Source organism: Calliphora vicina, chromosome 2 (assembly GCF_958450345.1).
Source record: "Calliphora vicina chromosome 2, idCalVici1.1, whole genome shotgun sequence".
NCBI classification, from domain to species: Eukaryota; Metazoa; Arthropoda; class Insecta; order Diptera; family Calliphoridae; genus Calliphora; species Calliphora vicina.
Genome location: NC_088781.1, coordinates 13842089 through 13862118, shown reverse-complemented (window position 1 = coordinate 13862118; position 20030 = coordinate 13842089). Strand labels below are relative to the sequence as shown.

Here is a 20030-nt window from a genome sequence, read left to right as displayed (position 1 = left end):
TACTTTGCGCACAAGGTTTACATGCACATTCAACCAGCCAGCCAGCCAGCCAGCCAGCCAGACGGACGGACATCGTTTAATCGGCTCAGAAAATGATGACTTACAAACATCTGCACAAACGCATTATACCCTCCCCACTATGGTGGTGTAGGGTATAATTATTCGAAACAAAACATTTTATTATAGTTATTTTTGATGCCAACCGCCACGGTGGTTAGTAAACTAACCACTTCACTCTTCAATAAAACTTAGAATGGGGTGGTTTTTTCATGTTTTGAATAATTTTTCTTTTACTTTTTATAATAAACTAACCTTGATTAAAGTAAAAATGCGATTATTTTGATTTTAAAATTATACACATATATGAACCTCTTAAATTTAAAAAAAAAAATCGAATTTAATTTCCTGATTTTGATCGTTAATGTCTTGAAAATTCAAAAAGTGATGCAGAATTTTGTTGTCTATCCAGCTGCTTACTTAGTTTTTTAAATTTCTTTATAAATTTTGGATAATTTAGTAGCGTTGTTCAAGCATCAATCTATTCATGATGTTTTCCAGAGTATACTGATCATGAATGTCAAAAAGTGAGCGCAGATGACAGTTAACCCTTTCGAAAGTTCTATCGAACTTACAAAAATAAAAAAAAGCCTTCACAATTTTTTTTTAAAAACTTCTAATTACAGTGTACTTATAATTATCATCGTTTATGCATAGTTTTATTTAATTTTTTTTTATAATTCAAAAATTCTACAATGTATCGCAAGAGTGTGCAAACGATATTACGATAATTTTACAGAAAAAAAAACACAAAAGTAAAACATTATCTATGCACTTTAGAACGAACGTAAAATAATGGTAAACAGCAACAGCAACAACAACAAAAACAATAGTAACAAAAGTGAAACAAAATAAAACATTTGCTGGTGTTTTTTTAATTTGTTGTTGTTGTTTTTTAGGTTTAAGCCGTATCTATTACGACTAAAACAATAACAACAACAACAAAACTTTAACTGTGAATATTAAAAGCAACAACAATTGTAACTACAAAATTGCTACAAAAAAGAATGGTGGTGGTGCTGGTGACGGTGATGGTGGCATGAAGTTTTTGTACACTTTTGTTGTTATCAACATTTTTGAATTTTCAAGTAAAGCTTTTTATTTTCGTTTCGTAGTTTTATTTTCAAAGTAATAGATAAATTTTTATCATTTTGAAAACGAAAAAAAAAATAAATATTTTTAAAACTGCAAGAGAAAATAGTATGAAAAAAACACACACAGAGAGGGAAAGAGATGGCGATAGCAGGAAAATAAAATGAAATAAAATAAAATAGAATTTAATGTTTATTTTACACCAATTCAAAACTCTATCAGCCAACACATTTATTTTGAACATTATTTGTGAAGTTTAACCGTTTCGTTTTAGATAAAGTCGCAGCAAGTATTTTGTATGGCATTTTACTTTTAGTTTTTTTATTTTTTTTTATTTTAATTTTTTTTATCAGCAATTTTATGTTAATTATAAAAAGTATTTACTTTTTTGTTGTTGCTGTTGTTGTTCATTTACACTACACATGTTTTAAAAGTTTGTTGTTGTTGTTTGTTTTAACGGTTGGCTAGAATCATGTTGGTAAAGTTATCATCAACATGTTGTTGTTGCTGTTGCTGTTCTTGTACTTGTGCATAATGAGTCTAACATATCAGCAAAACGTTGCAAAGTCTTTGTTGAGTGCCATCATAATAAAAAGTATGATTAAAATCATTTATAATTTACTTAAATGAAATAAAATGTTTAAAATATAGGAAGCCCGCAAGTTAGAATAAACAATAAAGTTGCAAGTAACAACTCCATTAAGGTCACTTAAAGTTAATACAGATAACTGAAACCATAAAAACAGCCACTTACAATTCAGCAAGTTGACTTCAGCAGTCAGAAAGGCATCGTTATCATGAGTAATAAAGGTATATCATGAATTCCACCAAAGAACATAGACCTTGGATCTTCCGATTTTGACCATATAGTCCTTTTGACATTTCCATTTTTATTCCTTAAAATTTCAAAATACTATCACTCGCATCCCACTCTGCAACAAAAAAAGCTCTTTTTGGAAAATAAAATTTTAAAATTTTTTTTTAAATTTAAATTTTATTTTTAAATTTAAAATTTTTTTTTAAATTTTAAAAATTTTTTTGTTTGAAAAAAAAAATTCGGGTTAAAAAATATTTTTTCCGATTTTGACCCATTGCAGGTCCAACTTACTATGGTCTTATATACGTCGTTGCAAAGGTCTTTGAAATATCTATCATTAGATATCCATATTGTCTATATTAATGACTTAGTAATCCAGATAGGTCAAAAATCGAGGTTGTCTTGGTTTTTTCCCCATATCTCAGCCATTTGTGGACCGATTTTGCTGACTTTAAATAGCAAACTTCTCGAAAGCATGTCTGACAGAATTATTGGAGATTTGGATCCCGAAGAAAATTTATTTCAACAGACAGACGGACAGACATGGCTTAATCGACTCCGCTATCTATAAGGATCCAGAATATACATATATACTTTATAGGGTCGGAAATGAAAAATGTAGATATTACAAACGGAATGACAAACTTATGAAGGGTATAAAAAGGGCCCATTTTGAAAAAAAAAAATATGTATTTTCGAAAGATGGAAGAAGTTGCTATCTAAACTATTTGGGACACATTTTGCTAAGAATAATAGCAAAATGTTTGTTTGGCCAAAATGTGAAATTGTGATCCCTTCTAACTCAGAGAGTTTTTGTGTCTGAATTACTATTAGGACTAACCTTGGTGCAAATTTCATCCCGATCGGAAAACATCGATTTCAAAAGCTGGTTCACTTGACATGAAACATATATTCTCGGGTCCTCATAAGATTCTAAGACGCTTTTGAGACCCTACACCGTCATTAAAAATCAAACTCGAACACCCCACTGCTACGTCTATGTGAAGTTTTATGCAAAGCATTGTGTTAAAACTTGGAAAATAAGTTATGGGAAAGAGGAAAGAGGAAGTAGTGTTTGTGAACATTCAATTTGAACTTTTCCAACATTGAAAACAAGTAATAGAGCTATATTCGTCTGTGCCGAATCTTACATTCCCATCACCAAGTTATACTTTAAAATAAAAATTTCAAATATTTTTATTTATTACTCTTTGAAATATCTATTATTGGATATCCATATTGTCTATATTAATGACTTAGTAATCAAGATATAGATCAAAAATAGGACAAAAATCGAGGTTGTCCTGGTTTTTTCCTTATACATATCTCAGAAATTTGTCACCAATAATCACCTTCGCCCTCTCCTGTACGCGATCGAGAAACTCCAAAATAGAATTTGAAGCACCGGCCCATACATGGGAGTTGTACTCCATTTTCTGTCGGATATATGTAGGTGGTGTAAATAGTGAGGAGATCAAATGGACTGAAGTAATTCCTACACCGTTTCAGAAATCCCAGACACTTGGAATAAATACAGATGAATCGACATGACACGACCCCATTCAGAGATTGTCAGAAGGTCCCGATTAAGGGAATCATTCACATTTGGCCTCATTGCCCCAACCTCCAAAAGGCTTGGTCTGTAATATGAATGGCAAATGTTGCTGTCATTTGCAAAAGAATAGATAGGGTTGATAGTTTGACGTAGAAGGTCGTTTAGAAAAATAAGGAATAGAGTAGGAGAATGAACGCATGAATTTTTCTTGAACTCGTTTGATGAGATCCCATTATAACAACTCATATATGTAGTGCGATCTGTGAGAAAGCTCGATATATATCGAGAGATGTTAATACCGACACCAACAGCAAAAAGTTTGGATAAAAGTGCACCATGCCATACTCTATCGAACGCCTTGGAAATATCTAGAGCCCCCACTTTACTTTCGGCAAAACGGTGAATGGAACGAAGCCATTTTTAGGATAGAAAGGCTAACGTCTATCGTAGAGCGTCCTCTACGAAAGCCCTACTGGCGGTTGTTAAGTAAATTGTTGGACTCCAAATATTTAACCAGATGGTAGTTTACCATACTTTCCATAACGTTGGAAAGTGCAGAACAAATTCGTTTTGTACGGTAATTTTCGGGGTTATTAGACTCATCCTTTTTAAGGAATTGGAGTGACATTAGCAACCTTCCAACATACAGGAAATACTCCGGCAAGGTATGAATTGCTGAAAAGATTAGCTAATTAGCGAGCTAACGTCGAAGAGCACTGCTTCAAGACCAGCGCTGGTAAGTCAAGTGATCCAGGAGACTTATTTACGTTGAAATCCGTTAAAAGCACGAGTTCGAGAGAATACATTTGGCATTGACATTAATACTCTTTCGAGAACGGGCAGTGAAATACTTGCGAATGATCCAGCTAAAAGGTTAGCTTTATCGACCGCGTCAGTTAATATTTGGTCATGCTTTAAAAGAATCGGCATTGAGGAACTAAACCAAAAGCTTTTACTACTCGGGGAAGTAGTAAGAACTTTAGTACGAAGGCGTTGCTCGTATAGCGCCTTTTCGCGCCTTAGTACTTTGGCACACGAAGATCTTGCCTTTTTGCGTTTTTGCAATTGCGCCAAGTTCAGAATGCTTCCTCTCTGGGTCGGATTGCTATTTTGCACTGTCTGATTAAACCAAGATTTTTGTCTAGGTCTAATCGAAGACTTGTTTGATGGAATAAAAGTCTTAATTCCCAACATGATTATTTTCTCAAACATTTTTGCCATGGCATTGATGTTATTGTCTAGGAAACAAAGTTTCCAATTAAAATGCCGAAAGAAATCGTTGATCTCAGCCCAAAGAGCCTTTTCGTGGATAAAAATTTAACGTTTCGTAGCTGTTTGTCAAACATTCCGAAGTTCCGAGAGGGAAAAGTAGCTCTTAATGCTCTGGAAGCAGGAAGGACAACTGTTTAAAGTTTTAGTAACAATTCGTTCAAGGTAACAGTTGATGTAGATCTTGGGTTCTCACTATCCGAGATCGCAGGGGGATCATTTAAGACTTTGTTGTATGCATAGCCATTAATGCGATCAGAGATCGCCATTTTAATCAGCAAACGTCAAATGGGTTGACGTCTTGGATGTCGGAAGTCCATCCAGATGTATCCCCTAAAAGGATCTTGCATCACAATCTGATTGTTGTAGAGAAATTATAGCGTTAAGTCACAAGTTTTACAAGTCTCTATTAACAGATACTAGCATTTGCAGCACCCTTTAATTTGACTTTCGAAATTATTATTTAAATGACAAAATAAATGCAAAACACATTTTTCGTAGAAATGTCGGTTACATTAACCTGTCAAACTATATAAAAATGTATGTACGAATGTAGTTATGTAGGTCACACAAAAATAATTGAAATTTTATTAGTTTAAATAACCCTTTAACCCTTAATTCCCACACACACATACTCACAACCTTCATTTTAATCATGATAATGATAAATTACTGTTACTTTTTTGAAAATGTCAAACAATGAATACAATTCAAAAGTTACTTTTTAACGGTCAAGTTTTTTTTCAAAGGAAACCATAAAACTGCTGGTGTTTAAATACGAATTTAAATAATGGACAAAACATGACACACAAACTCTATAAAGAAAACTACTTGTATTTGAAAAAAGACCGGGCATGGGCACACCTTTCAACAATTCAAATGTTGTTTGCCACAAATATTTATGTAGTCATAGACATATTAACTTGTAACAAACCATTTAAAAACTAAACACAAACAAAAAAATTATTTAATTCTGTCATTTGTAACAAATTTGTAGAAACAAATTACAAGGAAATACATACATACCCAACATTTAAAATAACAATAATATTGAAATTTATAAAAGTTTTGTATCTAAGTAAATTTGCATCTTTCCCACATTTAGTTTTAAAACACACCAACAAAGAAAGAGAGAAAAAAGCTGCTGGTTAAAGAAAGAAAGAAATACCAGGAGGGGTAAACAACAGGTAAATTGAGGAGTATTTCAAAAATATTAATTTATAAAACTCATATCGCTTTAACAACAAAAAAACATTCCACAAGTTTAGCACTGCCATATTAACAAAATCAATTGAAACGTGCCTGAGTATTGTTTTTCAACGGAAATTTATTTTGCTACAGCAGAGCAGATTATTAAATTCTATAAAAGTAATACGATTTTCATTAGTTTCTTATGGTTTTCTTCTAGTGTTGATTTCTTGCATCATTTCCATATTTTTTTTATTTTATTTTAAATAAACTTAAAACTTGTGTGCAAAATTTCTTATTTAAGAGTGTGATAAACACACAATTTTGTTATTAAAAGTTTCATTTCAAAACAAAAAAATATTTTTGTGATAAACAAAAGTGTTTGTGTCATTTAAGACACGTGTAAAACGGTCATTGATACCAAAGATATAAAAATTCATAAGAAACCAAAATAAAAAAATAAAAATAAAAATTAAATAATTTCTGTTTTGTTTTTAAATAAATGACAAATACGAGTATTCAATTTTAAGATGGGTTTTTACTGTGTCACTGTAACATTTACAGTGTAGATGTCACCTGTGGTTTGTTGTTGTTGTAACTTGCACCCAACTGATCTATGGTTAAGACGGATTGTTCACGTTACCACACTAAAGAAAACTCAATAATATTGAAAATTCAAGATTCACAACAGATGGCGCATTTTTTGGACGCGGTTTTATGGTGAATGTGTTCTATCGGTGCGAAAGATGTTTTGTGCGGTTCCGAAGTTTGACACGGAAGAAAAAATTGCACAGGAAAGCCCAAAAGGTGTGAAGACCAAGAAGTGGAGGCATTACTCCATGAAGATTGTTGTCAAATTCAACAAAAATCATTGAGAGTTACTCAATCAGCAATTTCAAACCGTTTGCGAGCAGCAGAATTCATCCATACGAATTGAAAGACGATTTTGCATGTCCGAAATGCTGCTTGAGCGCTATAAGAGAAAATGATTTTTGCACCGTATCATTACTTGCGAAGCAAAATGGATCCATTACGATAACCCGAAGCATAAGAGATCGTATGTGAAGCCCGACAGCCGAATTGACACAAAAGCCAAACATCTATTATGAACAGCTGAAATGTGGCCAGATCATCACAGGGAACCTGTACCAACTATTTGTTTCAGTCAATGCATAACGCTCTCTCTGGGATACGCTGCACGTCAGAACAGAGCATCCGAAATTGGCTTGATTAGTTCTCTGTCTATTTTGGCTCGGAATCCATATGTTTCCAGAATGATGGGAAAAGGTCATAGCTAACAATGGCCAATACTTTGAATCCCGCATTTTTATTTTATAAACGCAATATTTTCCTGAAAGTTCTTGAATTTTCTTTAGTTATATCATGGGGTAACGGGAACAGTCAGTCTTAACCATAAATCAATGGGGAGCAAGTTAGTGAACCTTCGTAGAGTGTACTCTACGAAGGGTAACAGTTTAAAGTTTCACGAACAATTTTTCGACGTTGGTGTTCGTTTATAATCATGTTGCATATGGCGTTGACAACAGTTGATACACAATTTTCCGCACGGTAGTGACCCAAATGAAAACTAGTAATGAGTCTCTACGAAATTCTACCAAATGAAAAAGGGTCATCAGTAGGGGGCGGATTTATATGCAAATGCATGTTTTTTCTCGAACGTCCAAATACAATGTAGACCAATTATCTATCCGAATCGCATATTTTGCTGCAAAATGGCATCGATTTGTTAGTGCATATTTTTGCATATTTTATTGATAATGCATATTTTGTTATATTTTACTTCAAAATGCATATTTATATGCATATTATGCCAATTTTTAATAAAAATATAATTTTTTTGTCATTAATGGGCAGTAGATAACATTTACTAACTTCTTTCGGCATCGCGAAACTGGCATTAAGTTCTTCATTGCTTTAACAGTAATTGAAAATTATCATTTCAAAACATGTTTCTTCAAAAAAGTTTAGTTTTTTTAAGTATCAAAAATTCATTAAATGTATCGAAAAACATTCATATTTGTTTTAATTGCAAATTCGATTTATAAGAGATTTCGTTATCGAAAGATTCACATACACAGTTACCGCTCCTGACAGTCATTTCTACGAGACTGTCGTAAACTGGTGATTTTGGAAAACTTAGAGACACTATAGTTTACATAGAGACACTTAAATGATAATTGTCTTTATGCTACACAGAGAAAACAGATTCATAATCACAACCGAATTTGGCGCCAATCGAATTTTGTCGGTTGCAACTACTATCACCAAATTCGGTTGCAATTACTGAATGAATATGGTACTCGTAACTGTTTTCAAAAACAATAAAAATATACTATTGTGAATTAATTTCAAAATTATTATTTTTTTTCAATTGACATATTTTATTTAATACAAGAAAACTAGTAAAATACAATAATGAATGTTTTAAATATTGAAATATTACGACGTCTGCATTTATTTGGATCTGGACAGCAAATAACGGGAAATCCTTGCGGTACTCTACCTCAGATGGTTGACTTCATAGTCAAGCACCATTTCGTAGTGTGGTTTGCAAAAACTTTTCAGGAGTTACACGCAAGTAAATCCTTCAGCAAGCTTTAACTTCATGACAATATCTTGCATAATAAGGAAGTACGACGCCTAATGAATTCATTAATCTGTAAGAGTATAAAAAAATCTTTAGTGAAAACCTTAATTGTAGGAAAGCTCCAAAATATGTATGTATGTGTTTTCCAATATATACATAAACTATGTTGTATCTAGCGAAAATAATTATCATCTTACCCATTCGAATCCTCAGCATAATCTTCATTATTTTAATTGATTACTTCTTTAGGTTTTTGTGGATAATGTTTTAATTTCTTTAATTTTTGCATTCGTTTTAAGTATTTTAATAATTTTGTTTCAAAATGTCAAAAAAAACAAACAAATATTTCTATTGGTTGATAAACTCGAATTTGGCTTTATTATGTAAATCATAATCGAATTTTTCAATTGCAACTATTATTATACTAAAATTAATTCGATTGTAATTTCCGAATAAATTTATTTATGTTTAGTAAAGACACAAACCGGTGTTTTACAGTTGTGGGAATCATATTTTAATTACGATTATGGTTTTATGATACTAAACATAGAAAATCTATTCAATTTATAGTATTTTAATAATACCAATACAATTTCCTTCCACATTATTAAATTTTTATAATCAGAACCGATTTCCAACAAATCTCTTTTCTGTGTGTAGATTCCATGGGATGTATAAAGTAACCAATTGACTTCTCTCTGCATTACAAATAGCACGTCAAATGACCCAAAATATATATATATTATTATTTCCCTCTATAAGGGATACATTTACTAATTGCTTGGTTATTACGAGATAAAAATTAACGTTGGATGCTACTTTACAGCACGATCAAAATAGAGAAGCTCTAAAGATTATGGCTTTAAACAAGTATCCATCGTTTTTTCAGAAGAAAAATTATTTTAAAAATAGTTTTAGAACTTTAATTGTTTAATTCCTGGTATAATTTAAAGAGTTCTAACTGCTGGCAACAGTGTTGTGTATTTTTTTGGACATTTCGAATTCCATACTTAATTATTATATGTTTCTGCACAAAAATATAAGTGCATATTTTTTAAATTTTTAGGTCATATTTTGATTTTTTTGAAGCATATTTTAGGCGCATATTTTCCAATAATAAATGCATGAAAATCCGCCCCCTAGTCATCAGTCTTACATTTCGTATGCGTTGATCGCTCTTAGCAGGCAAAAATTCCATATACTTAATAGAAAATGTGACAGAGGTCCAGAAGTCCATATAGCCATCCACTATTTCTGTTATTTTCTGAACGCTGCGACATGTTATCCAATGTAAAGAGACCATAATCCACACTGTTATTTGCTATATAGAGAAGAACAACAAAACAAGTTTGAAACGCACATTTCAAGCTTTGTCACAGATATTCTCGTATGCCTCGTTTTTTACCTCGTATGCTCTTTTTCTTGATGTTCAGAACAGTGCATCCTTTCAAATTGTCCTATTTGCGAAACTCAGTTCAGAGTTAATTCCGGTATCGTAAGAGATCTGGAGCCAGGGTTTAAAGGGTGCTGTGGCTTAATTGGTTAGCGCGTTTGATCATTAAGCATGATATGGTATTTGTGGCCTGGGTTCGATTCCCAGCCGCTGCCAATCAACAACATCAGTTTATAATAATTATTAGTTTACTAATAACTAGTATTTAGCACAGCGACTGATTCGGTGGTATAAAACTAAAACGCCACCGAATAATGGATGTTGGCTTGACTAATGTGCCATCTCACCACCAGAGGCGCTGCAACCTGCACTAATAACAAACATAACGCGCAATTGCAGAGTTGTCAATTAAAAGTTTTCTCCTCCTTTCACCACCTTTTCTTCTACACTATATCCACTTTCCAAAGAAAGTAACACAATTATATATAAGTGTATATATAAAAAAGGGCAACGATTTAAAGTGCCAGAAACAATTCATTTAAGGTAGTAGCTGTGGATGCTGCATCAATCGGATCTTAATAGTGTAAGGCAGATCTTGGATTCTCATTATCCGAGATCGCAAGGGGATTTCATGGAGGAAATTTTGGATTTTTTGGCATAACTCGGAGACCACCATTTCATATAACGTTTTCTAAGCAGTCGCCATAGACAAACGATCGCCTTCGAATATGATGACATCCTAGACGCAATTAAGACAGCCTTAGAAGTCAATCCGCAAGTATTGTGAAAGGGGATCCAGCATCTGAATTTTATGGTTGGGGAGACTAGCCAGTTGGCAAGCCAATGGGAACTGTCTGGTTAACGACACATTAAGTTGTCTGACCGAACGCATGCTTGTCTCCTTATGAATATGATCAAAATTGAGATAATCGGTTTCGATAGAGGCCGTATTATTCTGGGCTGTGTAAACCTATACATCTTAAATGACGCTGAGGTATGAGATCTTTTCTGACTAGCAAAATTTTGAATAGAACGACCAATTACTATGTAAGTCGCTACTAGTATCTCTCGTTCATGTTCCACGAGGTACCAGAGAGAGATTTAAAAGGGTGTACCAAAACACCTAGAATATACAGCACTACAGCAAAATGTGTCTGAATTTGTCGATGAAGTGTTGAATTTCCTTCTTCAATACCAGGGTGGTTGTCAGGTTATTTTCATATACCTTTAACTTCAAATAACCCTCTAAAATAAATCCAATGGTGTTAAATCACACAATCTAGGAGGAAAATTTTGCCACAAAACGAAAGGATACAGGTGCAGGAAATGTCTCATGACATGTGTTATAGACTTCTTAAGTCCGCATTAATATAATTCAATTTGGATAGAAATAACTTCATTTGGATAGAAATAGCACTTCAAAGAATTATGGTCCAATGAAGCCAAAAGTGTTTCGACAACGTCTTGTGTGTTCTCTTACCCCAAACTGCGATAATTGTTAGGAATCATAAAGCAGTTTAAATGAAATATTATCTGAATTTTGAGACAGCCCTTTAGAACATTCTTTCGTTTTCCCAACTTTTGGTTCATATAGGTAGCGTGAAGGAAAAAATTAAAAAGTCTATCGAATGTCACCCGAAATGTTCGTATTTTTTACTGCAGGGATAAGTCTGTCTTCGACCGAGACACCATTAAATACCGTCATTAATTCCTTGTTCCAAGAACAACTATAGTTTGAGGTTTCAAAGTTGATAACATAAAATTATATTTATACAAAAAGTCAGTAATGTTGGCCAGAAATTTAATAAATATCTGCATATCATAATTGTTGAAGGTACAGACAGAACCCATCCCTGTGACATGCCCTATTATATCTTGCGATATTTGGATTTTTGACCTCTAAACTCAACAAACACTTGCCTGCCATTAAGACAGTTGGCAATTCAAGGTTTGATATTGTAAAGAAGAGTAAAGTTCCTGATGTTGTCTAGCAGCCGATTGACTTATCCAAAGTCTTTGGATAAGTTCAAACCAGTGACAATAGTGGCATTGACATGGATTAAGATCATTGGTGATCAGTGGGGTTATCAAAGAAAGATCTGTATTTGTCTAATGTGTTTCCTTGCAGCCATTCTAGTGTGTGGAGCAAGGAGATGATTAAAGAGGAAACCTGAAGCTAATTAAACAGAAGGGATGAAATATAAACTCAAACCTTAAAGCTTTTGAGGACTCAGCCAAACATATGTACTTGGAATGCATGTGAAAAACCTATGTATATCCAATAACATAATGCTAATGTTGGTTTTATACACAGAGAAAACAGATTCGTGATAGCAACCGAATTTGTTGCCAATCGAGTGATTCGGTTGCACACATTGCATTTTTCAGTTCTAACAACAGAAAGTTAGATGATAAAGAAGAATTTCAGTTGAGGCAACCAAACTTTAGTTACCCTTTCCAATATATTGTATGCACAAATGTAAAATTCGATCACTAAGATAGAATCATTCGATTAGTAACAAATTCGGTTGCTATCACGAATCTGTTTTCTTTGTGTTTCAAATTTAAACAATTTCCAGATATGAATAATCAACTTTGATCTCAACTTCTGAAACTTGTCCGCTTTCCACATTTTCCTCAAATAGCAACACTATTTATACTTTAAATTCGTTACTAAAGTTAATTTAAAGATATAACAAACTAAGTTTTCAATTTAACCCAAAAAAATATTAAAGATCTATTACTTAAATTAAGCCCCAATTCAATTAATCTCTCTCCCGAGCAACCTTTTTAAATATTTCCATAAATAACAGTAACGTTTAATCATTTATAATATTTCAAACTAAATTTAAATAATTCACTTTTTTTATAAATTGTTTTATTGTTGTTTTTTCAAAATATTATCGAAAATTCCTCCAGTGACTTTGTATGGTTTGTTGTAGTAGTTTTTTTATAGTTGTTGTTGCTGTTTGATCGTTTTAGCTTATAAAACAATTTTTTTTTCTTTCATACTTATCAGTGACGGCGGGGACATTTTTTTGTGTATATTTGCGAATGTGTATGTGAGTCGTTATTTTACCCCATGACTCATTGGAATTTGCACATGTGTGCGAGCGAGACTATATACGAAATACGAAAAAAAAAAACTTAGATTAAAGATTACTATGCAAAAAAAGCCAAAACGAATAAAAAGGCATTAAGTGCAAAACTAAAAACTGACTTTGGCACTATTTATTTTTTTTAAATCAGCACAAAGAAATGCATTTGCCGTCGGTATTGCAATTGTTAAAGTAAAGTGTTTAGTTTAAGGAAATTTAAACATTTAAGTTGAAAGGTAAAGTTTCTATCTTTTAAATCAAATAAAAATACTTAATTTTGATTTATTTCAAAGGACGATAATTAAGAACTTCACTTATCAAAGAGTCCTCCTTCTCAAGGAAATGTTAAATTGCCCTAATGTTACTTAAAATTAAGCATTTAATTCCTTTAAATTTTGATGTCATTCAAATGACTCCTAAAAATCTTGAATACATATAAAGGGTGTCCCAAAATGCATGAGTGATTGGAATTTGCCGTCAGTTTGACAGCTTAGGGCTATAAAAAATGGTACATTTACACGAGGAAACAACGCATTTTCAACGGTGAACACTATTGAAAATATATTTGGTGGCCACAGTTCGAGCAAATCATCCTAAGTGATGAAACAGATTTTCTCTTTGATGTTAATCGTCCAAATTGCTGCATTTGGGATTCTTAGAAGCCACATTGATTGACTGATTGATTGATAGTCGATAATCAAATGAATTAACAGCGTATTATTGGACTACACTTTTTCAAAAATGAGGCTGTTCAAGCATTGACTGAACAATAAAATTGAATATTTGAAGTCAAAGGCCAGACCCACCAACATGATCACAAGTTCTCCAAACTTCCGTTGCACAGCTGTCACTGAATTGCAAGTCTTTAACCAAGTGTGACTCTTGTCGTTCTGAAGTTAAGTTGATCATCTCACATCGATCGAATTTTTCCATTATTCCGAATTCAGTCCCATGATCCCAATTCGCTTTGGTATGAATTTCGTGAAGGTCGTTTAAAATTGTTTGTTGAGAAAGCAACAATGCTGTGAGGTAGCTGATGACAATGAATTCTTCGTCTTGGTTATGTCGAAAGTAAACTGTTTGGGAAATATGTAAAAGGATTGTAATGACGAAAAAATACGGACCAATTACTTGCGACATGAAATTCTCACTACACGCTTATTTTATGTGGATTCATATGTATCCCAGCAGTTAAACAAGTAGTCAATATATGACTTATAGACAGTAATTGCCACTAATGTCTGATCACTTGAGCACACGTATGTATGTGCTCTTTGTAGTGCAGAGAAAAGTCAATTGGTTACTTTATACATCCCATGTAATCTGTGAACTCAATTCTCCCTTAAGTGTCTCTAAGTAATCTAAATTGTAGTCAATTTAAACGTTTATTGTGTACTGACTTTTCTTGTGAGTTTTATACAAATTTTGTTGAAATAATTCTCATACAGTATATTTTATATTTGCTTAAGAATGCTGACATCGCGTAACGTCAATTGTTTCTTTAATGCCTCTAAGTGACTGGTCCGAAAGTTGTAGCTTTCCAAGAACCTATCATGAGACTAGTTTTTAATATCCTATGTGGTGATGTAATCAAACTGGTATAGTTTTGAACCGATTATAATTGGGGGACACACATGATATTTGAAATAGAAAAAAATTGTATTGATTTTTATAAGCAGCTTAATACAGAGTTTCAAGTAACTGATGATATTAAAGGTCGAAACTTGGGAAAAAATCATGATAATTTCAATCGTTATGCACAGTTTCCTTAACTAAACAGTGCAGCATAGTTTTCTTATCCGCTACCTATGATCAAACTCGATTAGTTAATGTTCAAACTTTTCAGTCAATAATTATTCAATTTATTTTTTAGCATTTCTTTGTAACATTTCATACGAGCAAATTTTTATGTAGAATCTAATGGGCGCACTTGTTTTCTTTACAATGATTTAGCTTCAATGAATCTAATTTTAATCATTTATATCCCTAAAATGCCATTTATTTCACAATACATTTATCAGAAATGGATCCATTTCTTTTAGAAGAAGCCAAGGAACTTAATTTTTTGGGACACAGAACAATATGGATGGCTCCCACGTTTCTCAAATACATCAGAAATATAATTTCAACCAAAAATATGAGGGTTCATTAATATTTATATAAAATCGTTCAGTCTAGCAAAAAAAATATTAAAAAATATTTTTTTTTTAATTTCTTGTATCATTATACCCTACACCACCATAGTGGGGAGGGTATAATGCGTTTGTGCAGATGTGTGTAACGCCCAAAAATATTGGTCTAACACCCACCTTATTATACCGATCGACTTAGAATCACTTTCTGAGTCGATTAAACGATGTCCGTCTGGCTGGCTGTCCATGTAAACCTTGTGCGCAGAGTACAGGTCGCAATTTTGAAGATATTTCGATAAAATTTGGTACAAGGACGAAGCCTATTGAAACTCGCTGAAATCGGTCCATTATTTCACCTAGCCCCCATACAAATGTCCTCTCGAAATTGGACTTTATCGGTCATAAATGTTTAATTTATATATGTATCTACACAAATTTCGCTCCAAATAAGTTTTATATACACAAAATTCATGTCACCAAATTTTGTTACGATCGGCCCATAATTAGTCATAGCTCCCATATAGACTCGCTTCCGAAAATCACTTTAACGTGCTTAAATCACTTAAAAATGTTGGTATATACACAAAATTCAACATAAATAACTTTCATATAGACATAAATCACACGACCTAATTTTATGGTGATCGGTCCATAATTGGTGATAGCACCCATATAAGGCCCACTTCCGAAAATAACTCACGAATATAAATTATTGATATTTTAAAAGAAAAATATTTTTACTCATTTACTTGGTGTAGGGTATTATATGGTCGGGCTTGACCGACCATTCTTTCTTACTTGTTTTTCGTTACATATGATTAAGTACACAGAATTTGGTTGTCCTTTTGTGCGCTCTGGCAAATATTGTCTGCAACGCTTAAAAAATCGTTGGTTAATGTCCTCGATGAGTTCAATCATAACCGTCTCAAAAATAAGATAGTAACATTTGTTCTGTCTGCCCCATAAGGCAAATTAGATGATTTCCAGTGGGCCGAGTTATGACAAGGATACTTATAAGACTTTTTAGACCCAGTGCACTTAGTTTGAAGATTTCTTATATTTGATTTCTCCATTTAATAGTTTTACTAACGACGGTTGATTTCCTCCAATTTCCAACTTGTTTGAAAAGTGACTATTCTTTATTTGTTTGTTCTTTTTAAACATAAGAAGTGGTTTAGATAACCTGTACACTGAAATACTTCATAATCTCAATGATCCATGTAATAGATAATGGATTTATCTCCTGATTGTTCCTTCCATGGCTGATTGGATGTTTGTGAATATTCTAATCTATGACATCTGTTATTGTGACGCCTTAGAAAATTTGTGAGAGGCAAATAAGTTAGTGTTATGCGTATGTTAATTTCCCCATAGAATCTTTGCCTATATCCTACTGACCATTGTTTGCCGCCAGTTCATTTTTAAATATCCGCAATAGTTTAGGGCTTATTTGGTTGCCTATACACGCAGAGAAAAAATATAATTGGGCATGGTTACTGTAACCATTTATATAGTGTTACAAGTTTTTTAACTATATTATAGTCACAGTAACCATTTACATGATTGTGATAACCATAATATGGTTAACTTACGATTCACATGATTGTCTCAACCATATATATGGTTACAGTAAACATATATATGTTTGTGACAACCATATTTATGATGAATAATTTTATCATAATATGTTGTTCTCAGATTATGATAAGCCTTAAGCCGAGAGCACCATAATATGATAAGTCCTTCATCATATAAATGGTTGTCACAAACATATATATGTTTACTGTAACCATATATATGGTTGAGACAATCATGTGAATCATAAGTTAACCATATTATGGTTACCACAATCATGTAAATGGTTACTGTGACTATAATATAGTTAAAAAACTTGTAACAATATTGAAATGGTTACAGTAACCATGCCCAACTATATTTTTTCTCTGCGTGTATCCTTGAATAGGCTAGCACAGTAGTAGCTTGGAAACCACTTAAACTCCAAATTCGCTGTAATGTTTCGGTTTACTATACTTCTTTAATTTAAAAAAAAGTGTTGCTGAAGCACACAGCTTGATCACAAAAGATTATGGTGAATGTGTTCTATTGGATTTAACGTGCGAGAGATTTCGACACGGAAGATAAAGATCGCCCAGCCAGCCAAAAAAGTTTGAACACCATGAATTGGAGGCATTATACTCCATGAAGATTGTTGTCAAACTCAACAAGAGCTTTCAAAATCATTAGAAGCTACTTTCGGGTAGCAGGATTCATTCAAGAGCACGGAAATTGGGTTACAAAGGAATTGATGGTGAGAGACCTTGAAAGATGATTTTGCATGTCCAAACTAGCATTGAAAATTATATCCATTACGAAAACCCGAAGCGTAAAATATCGTATGTGATGCCCGGCCAACCAGCGGAAACGCCAAATCCAATATCAATGGCGCTAAGGTAATGTTCTGTATTTGGTGGGTTCAAAAGAGTCCCATATCATCATCACATGGAACCTGTTTCGAAAGCAACTGATTCGTTTGAAGCGATGATTGGCGGAAAATTGGCCAGAATATGCGGCCAGACATGAAACCGTAATATTCTACCATGGCAGTTTTACCTCAACCTCTTAATTGTCCAGGCCGTGCCCCGTCCGACTACTATTTGTTTCGAACGATGCAGAACGCTGTCTCTGGGATACGCTTCACTTTGGAGCATAGTATCCGATATTGGCTTGATTCATTCTTGGCATCAAAAGATGAGCTGTTCTTTTGGCTTAGAATCCCTATGTTGCCAGAAATATGGGAAAAAGTCATAGCTAACAATGGCCAATACTTTGAATAAATTTATGTAAATTTATAAATTTGTACAAATGTTTCAAAATAAAACCTAAAAATTAAAAAAAAACCGAACTTTTTCAGTCGTCACTAAATAGATTGCTGAATGAGTTTATGACTCAGGTTTCTCAGGTTTTTGAGACTCTGGTGATTAAATTACCAGCCACAGTGGTACATTGTATCCCTTTTAAAGAGAAATTTGCATGAATGTCTAATTAATTGACTAATTCTCTTTGTAGTGCAAAGAAAATCATTTGGATAGTTTATACATTTGAGGTAATCTAGAATGAAGTCAATTGTCACTTTAATGTCCCTAAGTAATCTAGGTTGTAGTCATTTTTTTATGACACGTTAGGCAGCAGTTACTTTACCCAGAAGCAATATATTGCTGAGTCAATTTTCACTTAGTGTACTTTTGTAATGCGGAGTTTAGTCTTTGTAATGTTGGTATGGTTAATCGGGACAGAAATTCTGAGATATTCTTAGTTCTAAAAGGGTTTTGTTTTGTAGAGATATCAAAATATATGATCCTATTTTAACACTTATGGTTTAAAATGCCAACAATCATATCTTAAAGTAAATAAATCTAGAATTGTAAGCTTGATTGTATTAATTAAGATAAAAAAAACTAAAAATCTATTTGGATTTTAAGGAATAATAAAGAAATTTCGAGGTAACTGTTCAGTTTTAAAAAGCAATTTCTGTTTTGTAATTAAAATCATATCTTAAAATTGGCGCTTAATTTCTAGTTATGGATTTTACATTTAAATAGCTTTTTAATACATTAAAATATAACAAATTGTTCCAACTAAATAATAATTTTCTAAAAAACTCACCTTTATTTAACGGCTTTGGATTCAACTGTTTACGACGTGACATCATTGTTGCGGCTGAAGAGTTGAACATAAAAATCTGCAGGATCAGCGTGCGGTTAAGAAGTCAGGGAGTTAAAGTTTAAATAACGGTGCACTGAAAACTACATTAAAATACCGTTACAACTAAGCAATCACACAAAACACTAAACACTAGATTTATTTATTTTTTTTTTAATTTCTTTAAAATTTTCTTATTTTTATGATAAAATTTTAAAATTTTGCTATCTTGCTATAATTAATTATTTAAAGCATTTTCATAAAACTTCCTAATAATTGCAATAGTTTAGAAACATTTTTTATCTTTAGAACAAATCAAACAATGACAAAAATTAGCACTTCTTACGTTAAGAAAATTGAAATGTTGAAAAACACACACGTACGTTTAAAATTCTTTAGTATTTTAATAGTATTCTTTCTCATTTGTTGTTTATTATTAATTTGTTTGATTGTTTTATTTAATTGTATAATTTGTTGTGGTTTTTCTATTTATTTAATTTGTTTGTATGTTTAAGCCCAGTTAATAATTGATAACAACCAGTATTTATTAATATTTATACAAATTAAAATGAAACGAATTTGGCGAACACATGGATTTAGAACGATTTGCGAAATTTGAGAACGTTAACACGTCTAAACGACACGGCGAAATACTCACTACTAAATGGTTTAATGCATGATGAACATTAAACGAATCAAATCAACAACAAACCGAATGAAACGAAGAATATAAAATAACAAAAACAAAATAAAAGCAACAACAACTACAATAACACAAAATGCAAAACAAAATAAGAATTAAAAAAAAACAACAAACAGCAAGTGTCCAAACACAGAAAACAAATTGAATTGAACTTAAAGTGAATCGAAATTGAATTGAACACAACTCGATTCGATACGACTTGACTTAACTTGCTTTGAATTTACTCACTCCTACAGCTTACTACTGACTGCTCCACCACCTTCTTCCCCAATCTCTCGCACAGCTTAAAACAATTGTAACAATTTTTACGTTTGTCGCACAACACTACTACTACAATGCAAACAACAAAACAGCGCCAAAAATTTAAAGAAAAAACACAAAAAATAAATTGCATACACCATAATAAACAAATGCACATT

General features: G+C 32.6%; 1 protein-coding gene across 1 annotated transcript in view; it reads right to left on the bottom strand.

Moving 5' to 3' along the window:
• The window catches only part of ush (Zinc finger protein ush), a 276169-nt gene extending 257074 nt beyond the window's left edge, over positions 1-19095 (bottom strand). Inside the window, exon 1 of the mRNA XM_065502703.1 lies at positions 18873-19095. Coding sequence (XP_065358775.1) covers positions 18873-18942 — 70 coding nt within the window. The 5' untranslated portion in view covers positions 18943-19095. The remainder of the gene's footprint in view (positions 1-18872) is intronic.
• Between the last annotated feature and the right edge of the window lie 935 nt (positions 19096-20030).